The sequence below is a fragment of the Phacochoerus africanus genome, chromosome 11 (assembly GCF_016906955.1).
Source record: "Phacochoerus africanus isolate WHEZ1 chromosome 11, ROS_Pafr_v1, whole genome shotgun sequence".
Lineage (NCBI taxonomy): Eukaryota > Metazoa > Chordata > Mammalia > Artiodactyla > Suidae > Phacochoerus > Phacochoerus africanus.
Genome location: NC_062554.1, coordinates 44,489,668 through 44,516,384, shown reverse-complemented (window position 1 = coordinate 44,516,384; position 26,717 = coordinate 44,489,668). Strand labels below are relative to the sequence as shown.

At 53.9% G+C, this 26,717-nt stretch overlaps 1 protein-coding gene across 1 annotated transcript in view; it reads left to right on the top strand.

Moving 5' to 3' along the window:
* DSCAML1 (DS cell adhesion molecule like 1) overlaps positions 1 to 26,717 on the top strand; it is a 133,213-nt gene that overhangs the window by 53,380 nt on the left and 53,116 nt on the right. The window contains exons 7-12 of the mRNA XM_047754357.1: positions 1,956 to 2,234; positions 2,932 to 3,051; positions 3,859 to 4,035; positions 24,551 to 24,750; positions 25,265 to 25,361; positions 25,942 to 26,070. Of these exons, the coding sequence (XP_047610313.1) occupies positions 1,956 to 2,234; positions 2,932 to 3,051; positions 3,859 to 4,035; positions 24,551 to 24,750; positions 25,265 to 25,361; positions 25,942 to 26,070 (1,002 nt within the window). The remainder of the gene's footprint in view (positions 1 to 1,955; positions 2,235 to 2,931; positions 3,052 to 3,858; positions 4,036 to 24,550; positions 24,751 to 25,264; positions 25,362 to 25,941; positions 26,071 to 26,717) is intronic.

Genomic DNA, 26,717 nt, shown 5'->3' with positions numbered 1-26,717 from the left:
ATAAACCATAATGAAAAAGAAGAAAAGAGTATTTTTAAGAAAAAATGTTACGTACAAGCAAAGCTCATCTACGATGTTAGAAGTCAGGACACAAAAGTCTCATGAAACAATGCTTACTATGTTAAAAAAAAAAAAAAAAAAGAAGTCCAAGGAGGCCAGAGAATTCAGTCTGCTCTAAGAACCCAAAAAGGGGGAGATGGGAGCAGCCATAGAATCCAACGAGGACTCTCTGGGAAATCGCAGCAATGAGCATTGGGCCATGGCTAGAGTCAGGATTCCAGAGAAATCTGTCTGAGATATCCAAGGCCCTGCAAACCACTCAGAATACTTGGGGCACTGATGCGCCCCCAGGGCCAGAGTGAAGGGCGAGGTGGGAGGTGACATTAAGAAGGTCAGGTAAGGGCCCTGCTGAGGAGTATGGCTCCCACCCTATAGGTTATGGGGACAACAGCCCTCCTAAACGTCACTTCCAAAGGGCTGCCAAGGGTTTCAGCCTGTCCACACCTAGCCACTTCTCAGGCACAGCTCCCTACAGAGCCCTGAAAACCCTTGGGGTGCAGGGAGAGCCTTGAGCATGCTTATGATGTCACCCATCCTTTTCCCCTCAGGGTCCACCACCCGCTGTGGCCACTCTGGGTGGGGGGAGTAGCAGGCTTCCAAGAAGGGGTAGGGCTGGTGCCTGGGAGAAGGCCGGAGGACTGTGGCCAGCCTTGTAATTTAATTATTTGACTGCAGAAAGGAGATCTCATCTACTGGGTGCTCGTCCTTGTTAAGCTAATTGTCTGTCTCCTTCTCTCTCTTCTCCCCCCCACTTGCCGGGGAAGTCACCGTGGCCTAATTGAGTTATCATAAAGATAATGGCTGATGCTCTAGCCGGAGCTGAGAAAGGAGGATCCCTCCCTCTGCAGCTCCAGCTCCAGACAGCACCCCCCCCGCAAGGGGCTGAGATGTGGGCAGTAGGAGGGGGAGGGCTGAATTCCTGAGGGGAGGGGGCTGTGTGGGGGATACTCAGCTAGGGGAGTCTAAGCCACTGGTTGTCTCACAGACGACAGGGCTCCTTCCCTGTCTGCTCTTTCCTGCCACCCAAGGGGCGCTCAGTTATGAGACAGAAAGGTCTCTGGTCCGGTTGGGCGTGGGGATTTCTCAGAAAGGCAACCAGGCAGCATAAGGAAGAGAGCTTGGACTTAAGAACCAATCAGGTTTCAAATCCCACCATCCCCTCTTACAAGCTGGATGATCTAAGGCAAATTACTTCTCTGCTCTGAACCTCGGTTTTTTGCATCTGTGAAATGGGAACAAACTCACGTCGTAATTATGGGTGGGAGGAGTCAGCAAGATTGTGTATATAGATCAGCTAAAACTACCAGTGTGTGACCTTCCTCTCGTGTGTCCTAACATGTGATGGCAATGGAATGGGCTGGGAGGGGTGATGGGACCAGGAGGAGGAGACCAGGGTACAGCACCCTGGCTTTAGATGAGCAGCTATAGGGTGTGCATGGAGGACCGCCTTGGCCTCTGGGGCACATCATCACTCTCCATCCCAGGCCCCCAGACAGCAGGGAGATGCAGCTCTGGGATGAGACAGTGAGCACAGAGGAACAGTGGGGAAGTCTGGGTAAGAGCTGAGCAGTGTGTCAGCAAGCAGACAAGAGTTCCGAAACACGAGGCATCACCATTTAAGTTCCAAGGCAGATCTGAAGGTCATGATTAACGCAGGCCAGCCCAGGCCCTGAACCAAACAGTGATCCAGGCCTGGGTGGGCTGGGGGAGGGGAGCCAGGGGACAATGACAGGGCACCCTAAGATTCTACATGTAGAGAAGAACGGGCCCAGGGAACTTTATTCGCAGCCCGCCCCAGGATTGGGAGGGACTGGAAGGCAAGGCGGCCGGACGCGCCGCTGGCCGGGCTGGGGCAAGTGGGGGCCTGACAGCAGCACTTCCCCTTGCCCTCCCAGTGCCCCCTCTCATCCAGCCCTTCGAGTTCCCGCCTGCCTCCATCGGCCAGCTGCTCTATATCCCCTGCGTGGTGTCTTCGGGGGACATGCCCATCCGCATCACCTGGAGGAAAGACGGACAGGTGATCATCTCAGGCTCAGGCGTGACCATCGAGAGCAAGGAATTCATGAGCTCCCTGCAGATCTCCAGCGTCTCCCTCAAGCACAATGGCAACTACACGTGCATCGCCAGCAACGCAGCGGCCACCGTGAGCAGAGAGCGCCAGCTCATCGTGAGAGGTAACTGGAGACAGGCTGGCAGCCGGGGGGAGTAAGGGTCCAGCTCTGTCTGCTACTTAAAACCGTCTCTGGGAGTTCCCGTCATGGCTCAGCAGTTAACAAGCCCGACTGGTATTCATGAGGAGGTGGGTTCGATCCCTGGCCTCGCTCAGTGGGTTAAAGATCCGGTGTTGCCATGAGCTGTGGTGTAAGTCACAGATGTGGCTCAGCTCCTGAGCTGGTGTGGCTGCGGTGTAGGCCAGCAGCTATAGCTCTGATGCAACCCCTAGCCTGGGAACCTCCCTATGTCGCAAGTGTGGCCCTAAAAAGCAAAAAACAAAACAAAGCAAACAAAAAAAGACGGTCTCTGTAGATTTTGAGCTTGAATCATGGATCCAGGGAAAGTTGGCTCCACCAGGGGCCTTAAAGATCAAGAGGTTCAAGCTTCTTAACTCTCCAAGCCAGGAAACCGAGGCCCTGAGAGGGGAAAACACCGCCTCAGACCAATGGTGAAGTCAGAACTGGCCCTCTGAATTGCCAATTCCCAGCCCGATACCACTGGCAAAACCTCTCAACATCCTGGGTTTCAGCGGTGCCTGCTCCCAACTGTATAGTGGTCCAGGCAGGGCTGATGTTGAACAGAAGGTGCCCAAAGGCCCAGAAAACCTGTAAGAGATCAAGATGACCTGTTCCTCCCCTGCCTTCCTTCTTTCTGCAGTGCCCCCTCGATTCGTGGTGCAGCCCAACAACCAGGATGGCATCTATGGCAAGGCTGGTGTGCTCAACTGCTCGGTGGATGGCTATCCCCCACCCAAGGTCATGTGGAAGCATGCCAAGGGTAAGCCCCTGGCCAGCCAGCATCTCTGATTATGGCCAACAAGGGGAAGGGGTGGATGCTAATGAGACTTGGGCCTGGTCTCTACACACCATGCCCAGCCCTGGGTTCTGACCACTAAGGGACCCCCAGGCTATATCTGAACTGGAGGTCATCCCTAGCCACCCTCAAGGGTCCATGGATCAGGAACAGCTATCTTGCTAATTCCAAATTCCCTGTCATCCCCATAGATTGACCTCTCCTCTCCCCACTCCAGCCCTAGAACTCACTGTAATCTACTTTCCCTACCCCTCCCTAATTCTTCCTACCCCATCCTCGGCTCCCAGAGCTCATTGACTTTTGCTTCCCACTGAGCAAACCTACTCTGGGATCTTGGTCCTTCTTGCAACCCAACTGCATCCCAAGAAAGCATCTGGTACCTGACTAAGCCCAATGCCAACCTCTTATCCCCTCTCATCTCCATGACTGATTCTGGAGGGATGGGGGGTATCCAAAGCCCACCTTAGAGGATGGCTGGCTTCTCCCCAGGCCTAACTGCCAAGACCAGGCAACTGCCATTTGAGGGCTCAGTTGAGGTCCCCACCTCCATCTCCATACCTCAGGTCTGGGGCATGGTCACACCTCTGGGAGGGTCTTTCCTGTCTCCCAGGAAGCAGGAACTATGTGGGCTCCCAGGACTTCGGGGATATTACAGCATGGCCCTAGCTGGGCATGAGAAGGGGATCAGGGACATTCCTTGGGGTACTCCAGTCCACCCCAGCCTCCTCCCTGGCCTAGACACCAGGCCTCCTAACTGCTGCCTCCTTTCAGGGAGTGGGAACCCCCAGCAGTACCACCCCGTGCCCCTCACGGGCCGCATCCAGATCCTGCCCAACAGCTCGCTACTGATCCGCCACGTCCTGGAAGAGGACATCGGCTACTACCTCTGCCAGGCCAGCAACGGCGTGGGCACTGACATCAGCAAGTCCATGTTCCTCACTGTTAAGAGTAAGTCTGGACCCCATGTGGCCCTCCCAGCACCCCCGGATCCTAGGCCAAGGCCCAGCTCTGCACTCACTTGGCCTCCCCCCTCGGTTCCCATTGTTCCTTCCATGAAGGGGAGGCAGGAAGGATTCCTAGACAGAGGTGGGCTGGGGAACCTCCAATGCACCCTCCTCTAAAACCATGGCCTCACTCTGAATGACCAGCTCACTCCACTCCGGTCGCGATTAGCTCATGATTTGCTGTGCCAAAGGGTCACGTGACCGTCCACTTGTTTTGCTCCGTGGGTTGGCAATTCCATCTGAATAGTCATAGCAAACCATTTATTTCTATTATTTGATGTCCACCTGCTTGTGTGTAACCTGTTTGTGGCTTAGAAAGAGGAGACAGTGTACGTGATGTAGGAGAAAGGCTTAGGGGCAGAACACCTGGGTTCCGGTTCCAGGTCCGCCTGATGAGCATCCTGCCTTTGGGCCAGTGACTTCACATCTTTAGGTTCCCTTCTTCACCTGGGCTAGAGGTTCATTCCCAGCCCGATCATCTCACAAAATTGTGAAAAACCCAGGAACGGATCATAGACAGAGGAAGAAGCTTCAAAAAAAGCCCAAAGAGCCATAAAACTCCTGGCAATTTGGTGCCATAGCTCTGGTTTCTAAATCCCCAGACCCAGAGCCAGCATCAATGGCCTTGAAAGTCTAGAATCTCCCTGAGGTCCGTTAAGTCACACACAGACATTCCTCCTGGGTGAGCCTGTCTCTTTATGCTCTTAAGGGTCTATGTAGTGGGTGCCCAGGAACCATGTCAGGACGGCGTGTGGCCCTTTGTTATGACCATGGGCCACAGAGAACGGCAATGAGCCTGACTTTGAGCATCTCTCCAAGCCAACCGAGAATCTGGGTACCATGTCATAATTACTGTGACCTCTATGGGTCTCCTCAACCCCTGTCTCTCATTTTCCTGATACACAAAATGAGAGTCATGAGAGTGCCTTACTTGCTAGGTTTTGTATCAAAAGTCAGATGACATGCACAATGCAACTAGTATGGTAACTGGCACGCAATAGGTCATCAGAGATTTAAGCGCCAGTTTAGCCTTTTAGCAGGAGAGAGACCCTCCAGGGTACATGTAGGAAAGGCTGCTGAAAGCAGTGCCCAGTGTGCGGTCTGCCCAGCATCTCCGCGGAGTCCCCGCCTTTAAGAATCATAGCTTCTTTATCGCTTGCCAAACCCATGTTCAGCTCAGCACAAGACAGGGAAGCCCCGGCGATGGATCGATGCTCAGGGCGCTCTGAGCGCTGGAATCCCCGCCCTGGGGAGCTGCTTCCCTCGTACTATCAAAAAGCACTTTGTCCTTAATAAAACCAGGCAATCAATCTACATCCCTCAGCCGGGGAGAACTTTGCTAATTCTGCCTGCGTGCCGCGAGAGGAATAGCAGGCACCTCGTAGAAGTCTCCTTCCTTCATATTTGATCCTTATCTCCCCACTGTCAGCAGAAGGAAAGTACCCAAACGATCAGGCTTTTTTTCCCCCCCCTCCTATCTTTGCTCTTTTTCTCTAAGTTAGGGCATTCCACATTCCACTGGGCAAGCATGGCTGTGCCTTTATGGCCCGCGGTTTCTCTGGGACCATGATGTGGGTGTGGGTGATGACACAGTATATAGGAGGTGCGCTGCGGGTGAGGTGACCCAGTTCATATCATGCTGTCCCTGATGTCCTGGGGGCTCCTGGGCTGGTCGTTTCCCCTCCTCTGGACCTACATTTTTCTGTGCCATCCTTACTTCACAGCCCAGGCAGCAGCTACGAAAGCACATTTTGCAAATCCGGGACAGCCTCATGTACACGTGGCACATGAAATCACACATGCACACACGTGCACACGCACTCACAGTGGCGTTAACCTCTGGCCCCTCATCTCAAGGGATGACAGGAACTCCGTGCTGCTTGTCATCACGTATAGGCAGAATCTGGACCTTGTCCCCTCCATCCTCCCCCACCCCATTTGAGCCACCTTATCACTTTGCTCTGTTTCCTTCCTTAGTCAGGCATCCACACATGCCTTGCCTCCATCTGCCCCGTCTCACAGACCCCTCCAGGTCATGTAGCCCCTCATCTGCTGCCTGTGACACAGTCTCTCCTTGCTTCTTACCCAGCCCCCTGCCCCCATGCCTCACAGAGCCCTCCCCTACAGGCCGCTTCCCAGCTGTGCGCCCCTCAACACCCTCTGCACACTCGTGGGCTCCAAACCCTCAGGCGGCCCTTTCCTCACACCTTCTCTGTCACAAACACCGCCTTCCATTCTAGCCTCGCTCTCCCCAGCAACCTGCCAGCCATGCTAGAGTCTCCTGTGCCCCTCCAAATGCCAGCAGGAGGGGAGGAGGCAAGACTGGAGGGATTTAAGACCTGAGGGCAGTCAGCGCGGAGGGCTGAGTGTGGCCAGGGCCTCTGCCTGGGGTTGGAGGGTCTGACTGCTGTTCTGTAACAGCCTGGATCATTCCACACAGAATCTGGCTTCCAGGACAGGCTCCTATGACAATGTGTGTGACAGCGCGAGGTGGCAGGGCCGGGTGCTCCTGACTTCTGGGAACATGTTCTGCCTCCTGCTGCTTTGGTGCAGGTCCTGCCCCAGGGGACCCGCCCACAGCTTCTCCTCTTGCACGTCCTCCCCCACTGCCCACTCTGCCCTTTCCCTCCTCAGTCTCCCTCCACCTCTGCTATGTCCCCAAAGGGCAGCAGATGGGGAAGGACCTGCAGCAGCTGGGCACGTGGGCCACTGATGGGCTTGCCTGCGTGGAGCCCTTGCTAGTCATCCCTCGGTCCATCTCAGACACCCCCACCCACCTCAGAGCCAGCTCTGGACAGACCTGCTGTTTACAAAGCCGATTTCACGGCTTTCCCCGGTGCCTCCAACACTCAGATGACGCAATATGGCTCCACCTTGTCAGACTTCACGCTCGTGTGACCTAAATCCCCACTTTCGCCAAGGAGAAGTAAGAAATTAAATGTATCAAAGGGACACACATCGTAAAAAGCATTCAGGTGTCAAACTGGACGTTGGTAGTCGGCCCCTCTTAGCAAGTGTCCACACCATTGACCCTGAGGGGTTCCGATGGTAACAGCTGCTTACTGGGGGCTCACTAAAAAGACCACAAACCTCTGTGGCTAAGAGCACAGCTTTAAGAACCAGGCAGATCCGGAGTTCACATCCCAGCTCTGTCAGCTGATAGCTGTGGGATCTTGAATGACCATCTCTGTAAGCCCCACTTTCCTCCCCTGTAAGCTTGGAACTGTAGTGCGTTTTCACTCATTGGTAAGATTCAAGTGAGGCACACACTTACCACGATTAACACAGTACTTGGCACCCAAGACACATTCAATAGTCACTAGCAATCCTTAGTTTTCGGTGCTGAAAAATCTAGTGATGGGTAAAGTGGAGCTGCTCTTCTCGGAATTTAGAGTCTTGCAGAGATATAGACACACACCCCCATAGAACTATAATACACAAAGCAATAAGTGCCTTAAAAGGCTACAAACAAGGTGATAGAGAGAGAACCTGGGATGGAGTGATCCATTTTAATTTGGGGGACCAATAATGGCATGTCCAGAAAAGTTCCACAAAAGCCGTGATGGCTCAGTAGGACTTGAAGGCTGAGAAGGACTCTCAAGAACCAATAGGAGCAAAGGTCATTCTAGGATGAAGGAAAGTGAAGCAAGAGCGGGGAGGCAGGCAAGTTCATGCACACCATCGAATGAGGTGGAAACTTGGGGTGACGGGGGGAGAGTAGGGGAGGATGGACGGGAAAACACGTGTGAGGTGTTCGTGGGCTGTGGAAGCTAAATGTTTTCTTTCCGTGCAGTGTTGACTCCATATCAAGCACCAAAGCAGAGTTCCAGGAGCCCAGGGGTCTGGGGGGGATCGGGATTCCAGAGCTGGCTCTTGGAGAATTGCCATCTAGAACCTTTCCTCGAGGCCCCAGATTTCTAGGAGTTTGCTGGGGAAAGCAAAAAGCTCTCCTGATGCCTGGACACCCTTATTGGCAACCATCCAGGCCCTGAGTCCCAGGGAGTGAGTGGTGCTGAGCCCGTGAGCACCGCCCTTCCACTTGCACAGCACAGCACTTGACAGTTTCCGAAGCTCACACCTTGCCTGAGGTTGGCAGGCAATAGTTCCTTCCCGGGGAAGGGAAGGTATTAGACCAAGATCGTGGGGTGATACAGTCCTAGTTGAGACAGGAAACTTGCGTCTGTGGGCTCATGGTTTGGTAGAGAGAGCACAGACTAAGAGACAAATGACCAGATGCCAGTCCCAGCTCCGTGACTCACGGGCTTCGTAACTTCGAGCCATCCCTTCCCCTCTCTGGGCCTCAGTTTCCTCATCTGTACAGTCAGAGGCCTGGACTAGAATCTAGTCATAGCTAATCCCCAGGTGTGTGCCAGCTCAGACAGGCTGAGTCTAGCTGTGTTCATGGTCCTTTCAGACCGCCTCCTAGAACTTGGTTGAAAAATAAAGGTAGAGAGTTCCCGTCGTGGCTCAGTGGTCAACGAATCCAACTAGGAACCATGAGGTGGCGGGTTCGATCCCTGGCCTTGCCCAGTGGGTTGATGATCCGGCGTTGCCGTGAGCTGTGGTGTAGGTTGCAGATGCGGCTCGGATCCTGAGTTGCTGTGGCTCTGGTGTAGGCTGGCAGCTACAGCTCCGATTAGACCCCTAGCCTGGGAACCTCCATATGCCGCAGGAGCGGCCCTAGAAAAGGCAAAAAGACAAAAAAAAAAAAAAGAAGAAGAAAGAAAAAGAAAGGTAATTAAGAAAATACTACATCTGCAGAGCTACTTTTTATCTCCCTTTTAAAATGTAAAATAAAAAAGGGAGATAATGTCCAAAAGGAAGAGGAGGCAATCCCCCTCCCATTGACACACGGGGGACAAAAATAAGCATCTCCAAAGAGAATGCTTCACCCTGAGGCAGGTACCAAGGCAGGCCGCTTAGCCCGGGGTGCAAGGGGCTGGCTGTGTTTGATGCCACCACTGTCTGGGACTCGGCAGCCCCCTGGTGCCCCAGGTTACCTGATTAGACAGGTCCTGTCACGTTCCCCAGACTCTCCTCTGCCTTGTGATGGCTCCAGCGATGCAGCCAAGGCAAAGCCCAAGGCCAATTAAACCCATAAGGGCTCTTTGTTTGGTCTGAGTTTTGATTTGTTTGTTTAGCAAAATGTCAGACCAATTAAAGCCAGATCCAGGAGCCCTCCAGAGCACATAGGCAACTGCAGAGTCACAGATTTCAAGAGGGAGGAGAGGAGGAGCCCAGTGGGATTGGAGGAAGGGGGTTCACCCTGGTGGACAAAAGCCTGGGGCCTGGGTCACCTGCCAGCAGTGGGCCACTGGGGCAGAGGTCAGGATGCGGAAGCTTGCAATGACAACTGTGAATCCCAGGACCTGAGATGGTCCTGATTTCAAATTTGCCCAAAGGAAACCCCTCCATGTCGGGCAGAAGCAGCACCTCCCTCAGACCCAGTGACTGGGGCTCCTACTCTGGGGGTCCTCTTCTGCCCTCCTCAACCCCCACCCTTCCCACAGGGCAAGACCATGCATGACCTGCGGCCCAGAGCCCACAGCTCCCTTTCCCCGGGAATTCCCTGCCCAGATGCCCTGAGCCAATTTCTAGGGCTTGTTAGGGCATCTTCCCCAGTCTGTCTAGCCAAGGACACTGCCACCAGTGTGACCTTGAGACCTGAGGGGTGGCTGTTTGCAGGGTGTCAAGAGAGAGTGGGATGCGTAGACAGGGACGTCTACACTCAGATTCCTAAGCCCCTCTCAGCACACACGGGGAAACAGAGGCTCTGAGAGGCCCAGCAAAGTCACAGTCTTTTGCACCTTTCCCTCAGCTCCTAAGATACTAACAGAGCTCAACAAGTGGGCGACATTCCACTTTGCCAATGGAGACCTGGCAGGGCCCATCTTCTCAGCACCAGAACCTGCCTAGCTGAAGCTGGTGCCTTTGGTGATTCAGGGTTTCATGGAAAAAACTAAGTCTGAAACCAAGAACCATGGAGATTGTACTGACCTCCAGAGGCCAACATTGGAGCAAAGCTATGTCACAATTCAAACTTAGCCCTTGAAGGGACTTTGTACCAAGGTTTTAAGAAAAAACAGTCTCCATGGGAAACCATCCCCCCGCCCAGCTCCTACCCCCAACCCCCGTCATCATCACAACAAGCCAGGTCCCCTGAGAGCAGGAGAGATTTTAATGAAGGGATGAGAGGAATAAACCTGCCTATGCAACCTCCATTCTCAGTTTGGGGGAGTTCCCTGGTGGTCTAGGGATTAGGATTCCACATTTGGCCACAGCAGCCCGGGTTCTGGGAACTGAGATCCCACATCAGGCCACTTCATGCCACAGCCAAAAAAAAGAGAGAAAGAGCCTGTCCCAAGCTCTCATCTGGGCTCTTATGTCCTTAGAGGCTTTGGCAGTGGTGGCACAAAGCACATCACCACCATTGCACCCTCAGCCTCTAGGTCAGTCCCAGTGACCGTGAGCAGAGAAGGGCTTCCAGATGGATCTGAGCTCCAAGGTATCATCCAGGGTTTGCCCTGCTTTCAGCTCCAGCGGGTCTGGATATTAATGACAAAATTACACTCATCATACTTACCAACCAAGGAAAAGGTGCCAGTGATTTTGAGACACAAGGAAGCCAGGGTTGTCCCCAGGTGCCACAGTTGACTAGATAAGAAAATGCAGACAGGAGTTCCCTGGTGGCTCAGTGGGTTAAGGACCCAGTGTTGTCCCTGCAGTGGCTTGGGTCACTGCTGTGGTGTAGGTTCGATCCCTGGCCCAGAAACTGTAGGTGCGGCCAAAAAAAAAAAAAAATAGAAAGAAAATGAAGACAGGCCAAGAGCTAAATTAGAGCCTCCAGACCCTGCCCTAAGCAGAGAGCCCAGAACTGCACCCTCAGGCACAGTCAAAGCCCCTCTGAATGGTTGGGGTAGATAAATTGCTGGATCAGTCAAGCCACAGCCATGTACTTCCCGAAGCCCCCTGCGTGCCCAGCTTGGTGTCCAGTCTGAAAGAGAGAAAGAAGTTTAAGTCACCATCCCTGCCCTTAGGGGGCTTTAAATTAGTGAGGAAGCTGGAACTAACCATCAGGAGATCCCACACTAAAAGGTCTGGTGCTACACGTGCCAGGGTTGGGTTTGAGAAAGTGAAAGCCAGTGTGGACAGATGAGGTCAGACAGAGCTTTCTGGAGGCATGGGACTTGGGTGGAGCCTTAGGAACAGGTAGTGCTTGGATAGGCGAAGGGGAGAAAGGAGGGCAGGCAGGGGGAGGGCACAGCAGGAGCCATGACACCATGGGAAGTGGCAGCAATGAGGGCGTCTGCTGGCAGGGCTGGGGGATGGAGCATGCGTGGCATCCAGGTCTGGTGGTGATACTCGGATCTTGAGCAGTGAATGGAGAGAAACAGGGAGCCTAAGTGTCGTTGAGAAGGAACAGGTGCCTCCTAGGATGATGGACTGGCCAAAAGGACCTGGGAGAGTCAAGGGCTAGAGGCTGAGGATTAGCATGATGCTGCCACCAATACAAATGGGGTGGGTGGGAGGGGTGCTATGGCACGCTTGCTTTGGCCATGTCAAGGTGGCGGCTGGGGTGCCTGGGGAAGCCGGGCACTGGCTGACTTTCCACCAGGATTCCTACCCAGAGCAGCGTGCTGGACCCAAGGACCCTACAGCCCCCACCTCACTGAGGTGACTTACAAGGTACTGTACCACTAACAGCTGTCCTTTCCTGGGCCAGAAAGGATGAGTCTGGTGGGCTTCCCCCAGAAGCCCAGGCTGCCTCCCCATCCCTGCCCAGCCTCAGGACCCCAGGTTCCCACCTACAGGGACTTAAGCCCTGGCAAAACTGCGGTTCTGAGGAACGTTTTCTCCTGCTCATGTTACTCCTGCCCAGCCTGCCACTGTCCATTCGTTAGGCTGTGGTCATGGAGTGCCCGTCTCAGGGCCAGGTGCTGGGGTGGGAGGTGCGGGCCGGGTAGGTGGCCCGGGCACACTCCTGCCCATGGTGCTGGGGCATCACCGGGTGGCCTCCTCACAGAGCAGGAAGAGCAAAGCTCACAACCTCCGTCCTCAGGAAGCCCCCTCCAGCTCCATGGGGACAGGTTGCGGCTGTCTTCCTGGGCATCTGTCACCCACTGGAACCTTGTAGTAGTTTCCTAGGACCCCTGCAACAAAGTGCCACAAACTGGGTGGCTTAGAAGAACAGAATTGTATTCTTTCGTGGTTCTGAGAGGCCAGAAATCCCAAATCAAGGTGCCAGCAGGGCTGGTCTCTCTTGGCAGGAACTAAGGGAACAAGTTTCTCTTGCCTCTTCTGGTGGCTGCCAGCTATCGTTGGCATCCCTCGGATTGTACAGGCGTCACTCCCGGCCCTGCCTCCAGCTCACATGGCATTCTCCCTGTGCATCCTCACACACCCACCTCCCCTCCTCTCTCATCAGGGCACCAATCATCCCGGACTAGGGGCCCATCCTCCTCCAGCAGCATTCATCTTACTGCATCTTCACAGACCCCATCTCCAAATAAGCTCACATGCACAGGTACCAGCCTCTAGGACTTGACATGTCTTTTGAGGGGAGGCAATTCAGATGCACAGCAATCCCCAAGCTCAGTGATTTATTATCCATAACGGCATGCTTTCCAGAACTCTGGAAGCTGAAGTGCTCTCCTTTCTAGCATCCCGCCCTTGTCTGCATGCAACCAGCCTCCTAACCAAAACTCCCTCTTGGTCCAGAGTTGGCAAGCCCAATCTCTCCTGTGCAATAAACCCAGAGCAACTGGGTCACAAGCTGGGCCTTGGACCGTATCTGGCCAGATGCCTGTTTTGCTGGAGCCCAGCCACGCCCAGTCTTCATAGTCTATTGTCCTTGGCTTCTTTCACGCTTCATCCACAGAGTTGGTCTTTGAAATAGAGACCTACGGCCAGCAAAACCTGAGAGAAGTACTATTCAGTCCTTTGCAGGAAACGTTTGCTGACCCCAGCTCTAGGGTGTTCGCAGAATTGACCCTGAAACACTACCTTCCTAGTAATTAAAGAAAGAGGGCGTCGTCTCCTTTTGTCTCCAAAAGGATTCCGATGTTTAGGGTCACTTCTGAGTTGAGTGTTCTCTCATCTCTAAGACTGGAATAAAAATACTTCCCACATCCTAAGGTTGGCAGGGGGTGGATTTAATAAAATAATCCATGTAAAGCATTAACCAGGGTGCATGACCCATAATAAGCATTCTATAAACATTGGCTATTTTCATTATGACCATCATTTTTCTGATATTCTGGGGAGAGTAGAAGACTAGAGGCAGGGGAGACAGGTCCCACCCTCCCAGGAGAATTCTACTCTTCCCCCCCCCCCCCGCCACCTCCCCACCCTCCCACCCCCACCCCACCCCCGGCCCTGCACTTGTTCTTCTTGGCAAGCAGCCAGGAGAGGGACTGACTGATCCATTTCACAGTTGGAGAAAGCAGGGCCAGGTGAGATTGAGGGTCCCAGCTGGGCCCACCGTACAACAGAAACAGGGCTGCAGCCCACATCTCAAAGGCCCCACCGTTCTCCATCACCTGCCCCCCCCCCTTCACACACACACACTGTTTGCCAGTCCAGCTCCCCAAGTTCAGGGGCAGTGGACCGCTAGGGTCCCTGGGCCCCCAGCTCCCCCAGCACCTCCCTGCCAGCTCTCAGAGCCGAGGCTGATTGCTTCCATGCAATTTGAATTAATCTCATGCTTCAGGTGGAGCTTGGCTAATCAGGGGAGACAAGAAGCCGAAGTGGATGCAATCAAATTAACAACGCTAGGCCCTGGCTCTTTAAGAAGGAAAAAAACAAAGCAGGCACCAGAAGGCACCCTCCCCCCCCCCCCACCAGCCCTTCCCAGGGGAAGCCTGGAGCGGCTGCCAGGGCTGAGTGCAAAGAACTTCTCCCACCCGCCCTGCCCCGCCCCGGGGCCGACCACCCCATGTGCCAACAATGCCCCTTTGTGGCAGCTTATCTCACACCGCCAAGCAGGGCTGCGGTTCTTGTCAAGATCTTGTTAACAAGGAGCAGAGACACAGCCTTTGGGGGTGGGGTTGGGGGGGCGGTGGGGGAGCCCACCTCGAGTGAGTGCGTGTAATCCTTTCAGAAACAAAAGGAGATGAAAGCCTCTGAGCCAAGAGGCTCCCTTCTCCCTGGCTAGGTGGGTGTGCAAAGCTCTCTAGAACCTTCGGGGCATGGGCTGTCCCCTGGAAAAGCCTCTTCCAAAAGGCAAGGAGGAGGCCATCCAGAAAAGCATGTTAGCACGCCGGAGAGAGCTTCCTTTTTAGCAAGTAGCTCTACAAGACTCCTAGAGAGATCTCAGCTAGACTCTCAGAAGGACTTCCTCAGGCAGTCAAGTTCCCTCCTCGGGTCGGTGAAGAATACTGCGCCTTTGCTGCCCTTCTTCCAACCTTATTGGCTTTGAGACTATCCTGCCTGAGGCAGTGGAAGGACCAGAGGGGCATCCACTACAGTGGGGGGTGGCAGAGGAGGGGTACCTTCCCTCAGACCCTGTGAGAAGTGTCTCAACCCCCTCCCCCAAGCCACCCACCTAGAAAAGCAGAGCAGCCCTAACCCCTTGGTGTCCAGGTTCCCAGGCCAGTCGGCTTTGCCCCAGATCTGGCTGCATTTCTCTTCAGGGAAGCTGAGCTCTGTGCACCCCCACTCTGCCCCCACCACTGCCCTTCCCTAACCAGTGTCACATCATGGGTCAAAGCACAGGTGCCCTGGATCCCAGCTCTGTCACTGGCTAGCCTTGGACAATTTATTTCTCTGAGCCTCGGCTTCCATGTCTATAAACTAGGATTGAAAATAAGGTTATTGTGAGGATAAAATGAGTGAATTCATGTAAAGCCATGCAGAGTAGTGCCCAGCACATAGGAAGCCCCCGGGAACGTAAACTCCGAGAATTACTATATCCTCACGCCCACGAATGGGGTTAAGAAGTGCCCCAAGCTTCCTTCTGGGATGCAGCATTCCACCCCTTTCACATTTGATCGGGCCTCGAACAACAGCTGGTGGCTTTCCCCTGCTCTTCCTTCCACATCCTCCTCCCCACACGCACTGCTCCTCTCCCTCGGGTATTTGGGACAGAGTCTTCCCTCCCTGGTGACGCGGGGACTGTCAGAAACACAGGCTGAGCTCCAATCACCAGGCAGAAGAGAGGGAGGGGGACAGAGGCAAAGAAGGCCCGATTCACACTCCCCCCCCCCCCCCGCCTCCCCAGTCAACTCCTGCCCCAGCCCTAGCCCCAGCCCCAGCCCGCCCTGGACTGGCCTCCTGGCCCCACTGGTCCAGCCCTGCTCCAGTTCTCAGCCTCCTCCTTCTGCATCCCCACCCCTGCCCGGTCATTCCCGCCCAGTTTCCCACTCCGGGGACAAAGCCCAAGATGGGAGAAGGATCCGCTGGGCAGAGGGAGAAGGCTGGATGGAACCAGAGGAAAGGGTGTGGGTGAATTGTCAGGGATTTGGGGCTCTGTCTTCCTGCCACTGACCAGCTGTGTGACTTCAGACAAACAACTTAGCCTCTCTGAGCCTCCTTTTCCTCACCGGTACTCTGGGGACTAAAAGCCCCCAGGCCACCTCCTTAACAGAATGAAGCTCCTGATAAAGGATGCTCCAGTGCTCTGCAGACTGCAAGGAGCAGCCCACCCCAGCTTCTGGGTGGGACCCCAGAGAACGGGGAGCTGGAGGGGCAAGGGAAGGGCCACTTTCAAGAAGATGCAGTTTATAAACCCCATGCCAGGGTCTCGGGGCCCTAGGACTCCATCCCCAAGCCCAGGGGCTAGTCAGAAAGTCTGTGGATGCTGGGGGTGAGTGAGGAAGCAGAGCTGTCTCGTAGTGTTTTAAAAATCTATCAGCCTCTCACATCAAATTAAAATGTAAATAGCAGCTGGTCCGGGCAGGACCTGGGGGTGACAGGAGCCGGCCTTCGAGTAATTTCACAGACGGGAACCGGTTGCATCAGATTCTGACAACTGTCTTGTTTCTGAAATCGATTTCCTCTCCCCTCGCCTTGCTGCCCCAGGAGGGCCCTGGAACGAGGGCGGGGGTGGGTCCGAGGTGGCCGGTGCCTTTCTATGGCTCTGCCTATAAGGCCCCCTCAGATCCAGGAGGCAGAAATCTGGGAATCCTGCAGGGCTGTAAGGCCATGGCCTGAGCGCCAGGGGCCCAGCAAGGCTCCTCGCTGCGCTAGAGTGAGTCTAACTGGACCAGGCAGGCTGCCCCCGGGGTAACCAGGGCGGGTGGGGAGAGCAGGAGAGGCACCCAGTGCGTGGGAGCCTGGCTTCTTTCCACAAACACATGCTCAGTCCTGAACAGGAATGCTTCTATCCTGGAGTCTCACGTCAGAGACAAGGCCAGGGCAGTGTGACACATGCCCTGCAGGGACGCTTGATGCCCAGAGGAGGGGTAACTGCAGTGACATGGGGTGTCAGGGAAGGGCCCTGGGAGTCATCAGGAAGCCCCTTTGCCTTCTACCAGGGTTTGCCCCAGCTTGGCCATGTGCGGGGCTGGCACTATACTGGCACTGGGATTGTAAAGCTGTGAATGAGACTGGCCCAGCTCACCCCAGAACCTTCCACAGGACCCCAGGGAAGAGCCCACCCTCCCCACCTAAAGGGGCTGTGTCGGGAGGAGCTGGGTATTAAGGGACATCTCACCTACTTGGGTCTCCTTGATGCCCTTAAGCTGAGCCCCTCCATGTCCCCAAGTCCCCAGAGAATCTCCCACTGCACCCCTCTTTGTAAGAAGAAATTAGGTTTCCCTGGCTGCTAATTGAATTACACTGCGGGAAAGCAGAGAAGTTGTATCTCATTAAAGCCTCCTGTGTCCTACTCCAGCACTGTGTTGCCTTTGTGGCTGCAATTAGCACTTGTCACTCAGAACTCAGCCCTGTGCATGCAACCCCCACACACAGACACCCCCGCCCCCCAGCTCTCCTGCCTGGGTCCCTAAAGCTAGCCCGAGGAGTGACCTCCTGAGATAGCCCACTAGAGAGAAGTCACAGGGTTTTGGTGACAGCCAAGGTCTGTTTCCCAAAGCCAGAAACTGTGTATGTGTGGCAGACAGACAGCAAGAGGTGGCCAGGCCCTGCAACTACAGTAGCATAGGCTTAAAGAGAGAAGAACTGCCTTCTGGAAGCCTGGATTTCCCCATTTGAAAGGTGGGGAGGGTAAGACTTATTTCTCATGGTTGTTGTTGGGGGAGGCCAGTGAGCAATGAACCAAGAGGCCAGAGCCTCCAGCGGATTGCCTGCTCCATCAGGGACGTTGCAGGCACAGGGAGGCCGTGGTGCTTAGTCAAGAAATACACTGGGGAGTTCCCGTCGTGGATCAGCTGTAACAAACCTGACTATATCTGTGAGGACACAGATCCCTGGCTTTACTCAGTGGGTTAAGGATCTGGTATTGTGGTGAGCTGTGGTGTAGGTTGCAGACGCCGCTTGGATCTGGTGTTGCTGTGGCTGTGGCATAGGCTGGCAGCTGTAGCTTCTATTCGACCCCTAGCCTGGGAACCTCCATATGCCGCGGGAGCAGCCCTAGAAAAGGCAAAAAAAAAAAAAGAAAGAAAGACATTGGGGCCGGGCTTTGGGGCTGGGGAATGATGATAGCAGTACTGACCCGCCGTGATGCAAGCCACGGAGAGTCCTAGGCTACTGCCAGCTCGTGGCTCCTGGGAACTGCCGAGTAAAAGGTAACCATAAAGAGGTGTGCGTGTGTGTGTGTGTGTGTGTGTGTGTGTGTGTGTGTGTGTGGTGTAGAGGGAGGGTGCACGTGTGTCAAGCAGGGCTGTGGGTAGATATGTGTTAAACAGTCACAGGGTATTGACACGCATCGACAATTGCATCAGATTACGTCTATGTGACACCACGTGTGAATTAACAGTAAGGGTGTCAGAGTGTAGGCTGGAAGGGTGACTGCTTGTGACTGTCGGGGTGTGTTTTTGACCTTGCCTCTGTGTGGTGTGTGTATCTGCTCCTACAGGTGACTGCACACAAACATCTCTCTAGGGAACCCTTGGGGATCTGTCCTCAGCCCAGAAATCACTCTGGGACACAGCCGGCTCCCAGTGCAGCAAGGGTTCAGTGGAGCAGAGAGACCTTGCGGTCCAGAGCAAGAGGGAAGGGGGAGCTGGTGGGAAGAGGAGAGCACATCGGGTGGGGCCCCTGCTCCCTGGGCTCGGCTCTGTTAGGAGACTGCCTGGTTAAATACCGCAGCCAGGAGGTCCTAGGAACCCAGCTTGCGGACACAGAGGACACAAGAACCCTTGGCAGCTGGGACAGCGCCTGTGGGAGAGGCGCAATGGCAGAGCCCTCTGCTCTGGTGTTGGCAGGAAGACTGCGTAGGGCAAAGAATAAGAAGGAAGCAGACCTTCAGCTTCTTGCCCAGGAGGAGGGGCTGAAGACCCCCTCGCACAAGAAGAGTGTGTTCAATCACACGGTCACCTCTGTAACAAGATTCCCAGACCATCCTTCCCTTTCTCCTGAGACCCGTGGGCACCCAAGACATGGGCCTCTATCCAGGCTTCCTGGAACCTTCTCTGTGCTTCCCAGGCTGTCTAGTGCAGGGAGCTCCCTGCCTCCACGGCAGCCCTTTCCCTAAACAGCAAAAGCTATTAGAAAATTCCTTCTCAGGCCAAACAGGAGGTCTGCTTTCCCCTTTGTGAAGAGCTCTTGTGCCTTGTCCCCGACCCCCACCCCCTGCAAGTTACATACTCCCAGTTTCCAGCCACCCTTGAAATGACATGGATTCAAGTCCATCCGTCTTCCTGGTTGCACTCCAGCTTATCAGTGTCCTCCATCAAGTAGAGAGCCTGGGAGTTCTCATCGTGGCTCAGTGATTAATGAATCTGACTAGCATCCACGAGGATGCAGGTTCAATCCCTGGCTTCGCTCAGTGGGTTGAGGATCCTGTGTTGCTGTGAGCTGTAGTGTAGGTCGCAGGCAAGGACTCGGATCTGACGTGGCTGTGGCTGTGGTGTAGGCTGACGACTACAGCTCCGATTGGACCCCTAGCCCGGGAACTTCCACATGCCGCAAGTGCAGCCCTAAAAAGAAAAAAAAAAAGTGGAGAGCCTGGAACAAAGGGGGATGCTTCCCGAGTCATCTGGAGCTTGTCTTTCTAAGTCCTAAAGGCCTGGGCAGCGGTTCTCCCGGCATCACCTCACCTTCCACCATTAGTGTTAGATCTTCATGTGTTACGTATTTCCTCTCCCATCTGCCCACTCTTAAGAGGTGTTGCTGTTTATTAGTGTGACCAGGGACAAGCCATTTCCCCGCGTGGCCTCTTTCTTAGTTTGTAAAAGGTAGGATCTCTGTAGGTGAGCTATACCATGCCCTTCAATAGAAACAAAACACAAGCTGCATACGTAATTGACAATCTTTCAGAAGTTCCCTGGTGGCTAGAAGTTGATATTCCATGTCCTCACTGCTCTGGCTGGAGTTTGATCTCTGGCCCAGGGATTTCCACATGCTGGGGGCACAGCCAAAAAAAAAAAAAAATTAAAATCTTCCAGTTGTCACATGTTCAAAAAGGTTAAAGAAACGGGTGAACTTCACTATCATAGTATGCTTTATGTAGTCCAGTATATCTAAAATATTAACATATAATCAACATAAAATTATTAGGTATTTTACATTCTTCTTTTTTTTTTCTTCCTATGGTTTTGAAATCCAGCATGTACTTTACACTCAGCACATCTCACTTTGGACTGGCCACATTTCCAGTGGCCAATAGCCACGTGTGGCTTGTGACTACTACACTGAGCATTATCTGGGCTCTGCAATTCTAGGACTCTGCGATCCTATAAAATAGCTGGCCAGTAACATCTTAAGGTGTCTCTGGTTTTTGGTTTTTTTAAGGGCCACACCTAAAGCGTATGTAAGTGCCCAGGCTAGGGATCGAATCAGAGCCGCAGCTGCCAGTCTACACCACAACCACAGCAATGCCAGATCCAAGCCATGTCTGCAACCTACACCACAGCTCACCACAACAGAGCAGGGCCAGGGATCAAACCCACATCCTCATGGATACTAGGTGTGTTCACTACCGCTGAGCCGCAACAGGAACTCCCCAGGGTATGTGTGCATTTATCTGATGCTTTTCCTGGAACAGGAGAGGGACATGAGACCCTTGGGGTGGGAATAATATCCAGGTTTCTTGAGATGCTGCTTTATGGCAGGCACTTTGCATATACGGATTCTGCAGGGTCAGTAGCCAGGTGTTCGCATCACAGATGGTAAACCTGAGGCTCGAAGTTAAGTAGCCTGTATTAAAGACCACATGGTGGGTAGAAACACATCTGTCTGGTCCCCAAGCTCCTCAAGCTGGGTGGGGTCCACAGAAGCAGTCTCCTCTTCCTTACAGATGGGCTTCCCTCAACTGACCCTGAGCCGTAAGACTGTGAGGAGAACATTGGGTTGTGCTACATGGTGCTCGTTGCCATGGCGATGGTGAAGGGAGCCCACCCCTGGCCCCAGATGTGGTTATCACTCAGGGCTGACAGACCAGTTGGGCTCTTGGAGCCCTGTTGTCTCTGGTTGTCCCCAAGTCTGTCTCTTTGAACAAACCTAATTGGGGGAATTCTGTTGTGGCTCAGTGGGTTAAGAATCCAATATGTTGCCTGTGAGGATGAGGGTTCAATCCCTGGCCTCGCTTAGTGGGTTAAGGATCTGGTGCTGCCGCAGCTGTGGCATAGGCCAGAAGCTGCAGCTCCGATTCCACCCCTAGCCTGGGAACTTCCATATGCCGCAGGTGCGGTATTAAAAAGAAAACAAAAAATGAAAGAAGAAAAAAAAAAAAAACCTTATTAGGAAGATCCATGAGGTGGGACTGGTATGTATGGATGCCCAGGTTGTACACTGCTCACAGGAACATAGCTTAACAGGCAAGTGTAATCTGGAACCCAGTCGCTGCTCCACTGGCCAAGCTATGGCTCCCAGTACCATGTTGCATCTAGCCAGGGGAGGGCCTCTGGGCAGGCTGGTGCCACCCTATCTGGAGAGAAAAACAGGGATGGCCTCCACGTTTCTTGTTCTGGTGCAGAGCCTTGAACTCCTACCAAAGAAAAAAAGGCTCTTCCTTTCTCCTCCCTTCCTCAGACCTCTGACCTATGCTAAGGCTTGACTCTCGCACACACACCTCAGCATGAATATCCTCCAGCTCCTCTGTGGCTTCAGCAGCAGCTCTCAGGAGCAAGGACTCCTCTTCCTCCAGGAAGGCCTCAGGGCTCAGGCCATCCAGGGCTGCCAAGCCCCAGTCTCCGACCATTCACGCTGAAACAGCCCCCGTGCCCCTCTCCCCCACCCCTGCGTTTCAATCATCCAGGAAAGATGGAGGCTTCTGCAATGCAAGGCCCGACTTGTCGATGTAAAAATCTTACTCTCTATTCCACCCAGGTTTATACGAGTGAATTATGCAAATCTTTGATGGAAAAATATTCCTCCGCACATCCTTGAGAGTGTAAAACCTTAGTCAATAATTCATACTCGCATGTCTCTGACTGCAGGCTTTTTCTTCATTATAACTTGCACCTCGTTATTTGTCTTTCGCATTTTATTGTATATCCTGGTGTAATGCCATGCATTATAAAATTTATCTGCTTCATTATTTGATGAGCCCCGGCTGGGGATTGTGCTGAGACGCTGGTGCAGGGGCCGGGGGCCATGGCTGCCCTCAGGATCGAGTTCCACATGACAGAAGGCAGAGGAGGTGGCTGGCAGCATGGTGACTTCGGGGATGCCACAAATCACCCTTCATCCCCCACACCTGTTCCTAGAGCTCCATGCCTGCCTTCCTTTCTCCAAGGGTTTATTTGTCCTTAGAAGTCAGATGACCCTGGAGAGTTGGCTGGGAAGAATACTGCCTGAGTAGGTGTTTAAATCTGGAGCAGGGAGAAATCCTAGGATGCTAGGAGGGAAAGGAAAGGGAGTGGAGCAGGGCAAAGGTGCCCCAGAGAGGAGCCGCAGGGGTGGGGGGTGTACAGAGAGAGAAGGCGGAGTGTCCTCCTGTCCCATCGCCCAAGCAGGGTGGGGTGGGAATGCCCTCTGATTCTTGCAGCCAACCACAGCGCCCCCTAATGCATGCACTCCAGCATGGCTGTAGCATCCACAGAAGACAAGTGTTCTGGGGACCTGGACTCTGAAGAGACAAGATTTCCCAGGAGGGTGGTGAGGAAAAGGCAAAGACAAGGACAGTCCTCCAGGGAGTTCCTGGTGCATCTGCAGGTTAAGGATCCGGCATTGTCACTGCTGTGGTATAGGTTCAATCGCTAGCCCGGGAACTTTTGTATGTCTCGGGCATAGGCCAAAAAAAAAGGCCAGTCCTCCAGCTGTGTCAGACCTCTCACCTGTCTGGGAAGTGCCCTGCACATCGCTGCCTCTGAGCCTTTGCTCCAGCGGTTTCCACCGCCTAGAGTGCCCTTCCTGCTGTTCTCTCCATCTGTATCCTGCCATGTCTGAGTGAGCACTTCTCCTAGCACAATAGGTAGCAATCTCTCCCAGAACTGCTGTTGTGTTGTCTGTTCTCACCACTGCAGTGAAATTCCCTGAGATCAGATTTGTCCCGCTCACTCTTGGTTCCAGAACCCGGCATGAGGCCTGGACCTCGTAGGTGTAGGTACTCAATCAGTGTTTCTTAAATGGCTGGCTGATGCCTTCCCCAAACCCCCCTCAGCCCAAAAAAAAAAAATTTTTTTTTTTTTTGGTCTTTCAAGGGATGCTCCCATGGCATATGGAGGTTCCCAGGCTAGGGGTCTAACTGGAGCCGTAGCCACCGGCTTACACCACATTCACAGAAACGCGGGACCCAGGCATCGTCTGTGACCTACACCACAGCTCACGGCAAAACCGGATCCTTAACCCACTGATCGAGGCCAGGGATCGAACCCGCAACCTCATAGTTCCTAGTTGGATTTGTTTCCACTGCGCTACGATGAAAACTCCTGCTCAGCCAAAATTAATTTCTCCTAATACCTCTGGGAAATACTCATCAGATTTTCCTCCTTTTCATGTTGCTCGCAAGGGGGTCAACATCTCCCTTTGCTTCCCCCTCCTCCCAGGAGGCAAGGACTGTGTCTCCCCCAAGCCTGGCACAGTGCCGTGTACTGGCATAACTGCTGGATGCATGTATGCTGAATTGATGGAGAGGAAAAGTGGACGGGATTTCCCTGGCAGCTGAGACCATCCTTCCCTCTGCCCTACCCTCCTGGAGCTGCTGGCCTCGGCACTCAGGCCCAGAGGAGGGTCAGGATTGAGATGCCTCTTGTCCAGGCAGGGGGAGGGCTCTCCCAAAGGCCAGCCAGGGCCTTAGTTGTTTGGTGATGATTTTCTCAGGTCAGTGGTGGGAGTCAGGGGTCGGGGGGACCTGTTGGTAAACTGAAGGATGTTAATTATGGTGCTGCTGGCCAGGGTTTTCTGTTGCATCTCGTTTGGAAGAACAGGGGAGTTTCTCAGCTGTTTAAGAGGGTCCGCTGCCTAGAAGCAGGGGGTAAAGCAGCTGATGGCTGTGGAGAGAGCTTGAGCCATGGACCCAAAGCAGAGCCCCAGGTGTGTAGCCTGGGGTCCACAGCCCTCCCCCCACAAAGGTCTGTAGATCCAATTCAAGGGGTCTATGGATTTGGGTGGGGGGGAAATGGCATCTTTTTCCCACTAATTTCTTTCCTTTTCTTTCTTTCTTTTTTTTTTTTTTTGTCATTTTTTGTCTAGGGCCGCACTAGCAGCATAAGGAGCTTCCCAGGCTAGGGGTCAAATCAGAGCTGTAGCTGCTGGCCTTCACCACGGCCACAGCAACACAGGATCCTAGCCACATCTGCCACCTACACCACAGCTCATGGCAACACCAGATCCTTAACCCACTGAGCAAGGCCAGAGATCAAACCTGTGTCCTCATCGATACCAGTCAGGTTCATTAATCACTGAGCCACAAAGGGAACTCCTTTTTTTCACTAATTTCTAACTGAAATTTTTGTACTTCTTTCATTTTGAACATGAGCAACAAACCACAGCAGACCAATAGGTATTCCCATATCACAGCTAGTGCAGATATCTCAAAATCATGCTCATCACTATTATGAAATTGTTCTAATACAACCCAGCACTGGATCTTATTTCATAGAGTCATAAAGAACATATATACTATACCAAAAGTTTGCTTTTGAATGTTAATGTCTATATAACCCTACTTCCTTATATCTGGTTTCCTTTGTCCTTGTATGTATTGCTTTGCATTTTAAAAGATTCTGAAAAAGGGATCCACTGACTATCAGAACCCCTGATGAAGAGAGAGCCTGCCGGGGTCTCGGGTGGGTTGGATAGAAAGGGGACAGGCAGTGGGGTTTTCTGTATCCCCCTCAACCCCCAACAATTATTAGGGAGGGGCAGCCGGGGGCGGGGCCTCTGCGCTGGGCACGCGCGCTCCTGGGCTGGCCTCCCCCGCCTCACTGGAGCCTCCTGCCTACTCCTCTCCCCAGTCCCCGCCATGATCACCTCCCACCCCAACACCACCATCGCCATCAAGGGCCACGCAAAGGAGCTCAACTGCACGGCGCGGGGAGAGCGACCCATCATCATCCGCTGGGAGAAAGGGGACACAGTCATCGACCCGGACCGTGTCATGCGGTATGCCATCGCCACCAAGGACAACGGCGACGAAGTTGTCTCCACGCTGAAGGTGAGCATCCACGCCCCAGCCTCAGAGGGACCCCGACTCTCAGAAGGTGGGGAGCCCACAGCCATATTGTGTCTGTATCCAAAGGAGGTAAAGGGGAAGTCTGAGGGCCCCTCCCCCACCCCCCAAATTATGTCCCCTTTCTTACCTGTTTCCCTTCTTCATCCTTGAACCTCTGCCTTAGAACTTCACTATCTCCTCTCACAACTTCACAGCCTTTAAATGTGTAGAATCCTTAGCCCCTCTGTCCCTCTTGGGGGCCCTTCCTCCACCCTGGGACTCCTCCTCAGCCCCTCCCTCCACCCTGGGACCCCTCAGTGCCTCCTGCCGGGACCCTTGCATTCTTCCATCTTTGAACTTTCTGGGAAGAGGAACCCTTGACAAACCCCCAGTGGGTCCCCTCCCAGAAGAAGGTGGGCTTGCTGATCCCCCACTAGATGGCCCTCCTTCAGCAGACTGGCTCTAAAAACTGTTCTTCCCTCTCTCCCCGCCCTCTGCCCCTGCTGGCCACCTCCAGCTCAAGCCTGCCGACCGTGGGGACTCTGTATTCTTCAGCTGCCATGCCATCAACTCATATGGAGAGGATCGAGGTCTGATCCAGCTCACCGTGCAAGGTACCTCACCTGCCCCCCATTCCCAGCTCCTTCTCCTGGGACCCCGGAGCTCACTGCCAAGTCCCCTCAAGAGCAAGGATGCCACCCACACCTGGCAGAGGCTCTGAGAAAAAGCTTCCCTCTTCCCTCTCTCCTGCCCAGAGTGGGGACATGGGATCCTTCCAGGCTCACTGCAGACAGCCAAGTGTGCCATGGCTGAGGTCCCTGTAGAGCACGCTGCTGCTCGCAGTAGTGGGGAGCCTGGGTTCATGGCCCAGACCCCGAAGGAGCTGGGGAAAATTGGGAGCTCCGTGGGGAGGGGAAGCAGGTCGTCAGCTCTGAGACCCTCCAAATGGGGTCCAGGAAAAGGGCAAAATAGAGCAGGAACGGAGCAGATCCCATCAGCCTTTCAGCCCTGCTGCCAGGCACCACCCCTAATCCCTGTCCTGCTTTGCCTGAACGCCAGGGCTTCAGGGCCTCCGGGTAGACCACAGGTGACACCAGTCCCCAAGGACAGATCCCTGGTCCTCCGTGGGGGAGGCAGGAGGCCAAGCTCTCTGCTGCCATCCTCACTGCTGCCATCTTCCCCTATCACCCCCAGAGCCCCCTGACCCCCCAGAGCTGGAGATCAGAGAAGTGAAGGCCCGGAGCATGAACCTGCGCTGGACCCAGAGATTCGACGGGAACAGCATCATCACAGGCTTTGACATCGAATACAAGAATAAATCAGGTAGGCAAGGGCTGGGCCCACCGTGGCCCCTTGCACCTCATGCTGGACCGTCCAGCATGTAGGGTCAGGGCTGCCCATCTAAGGCGGACACACAAGCCCCTGTGTCTTCCAAAGGGGGGTGGGGCGGATGGAAGAACCCGAAGCTGATGGGGAGGGAGATCTCAGCCCCTTCTTCCCAGAATTGTCCCTGGGCAGGACCACAAGGTGGTCTGATTTAAAGCAGTTTCTAAAGCCCTGAGCCAGGGCTCTGGGCTGTATCTGTGGGGTCAGAGACATCATGGGTTTAACTGCATCAACTAGGCACTCCTAGTTTTGGATGGTGGGGATGCTTGGGAGGCAGAGAGCTGGTCCTTACCGAGAATGGGTCCCTTGGGGATGAGAGTCCCTGGGGAAGCTTAGATCTTAGTCTCCTCCTCCTAGAAGCCCTCCCAGATCCCTTCCTTGAGACTGTAGTTCCTAAGAGGTTGCCCGCCGCCATGAAGCCATGTGGAGCAGAGTAAACAATGGATCCCCAGGTCTCTGGGGAAACAAGGAACCCACAGTCGGGTAGTAGGAATGACAAGAAGAGAACCTTAGAAGGGACAAGAGGAGCAGAATGAACCAAACCAAAAAAAAAAAAAAAAAAGCCATAGGTGATCATGTTTGTA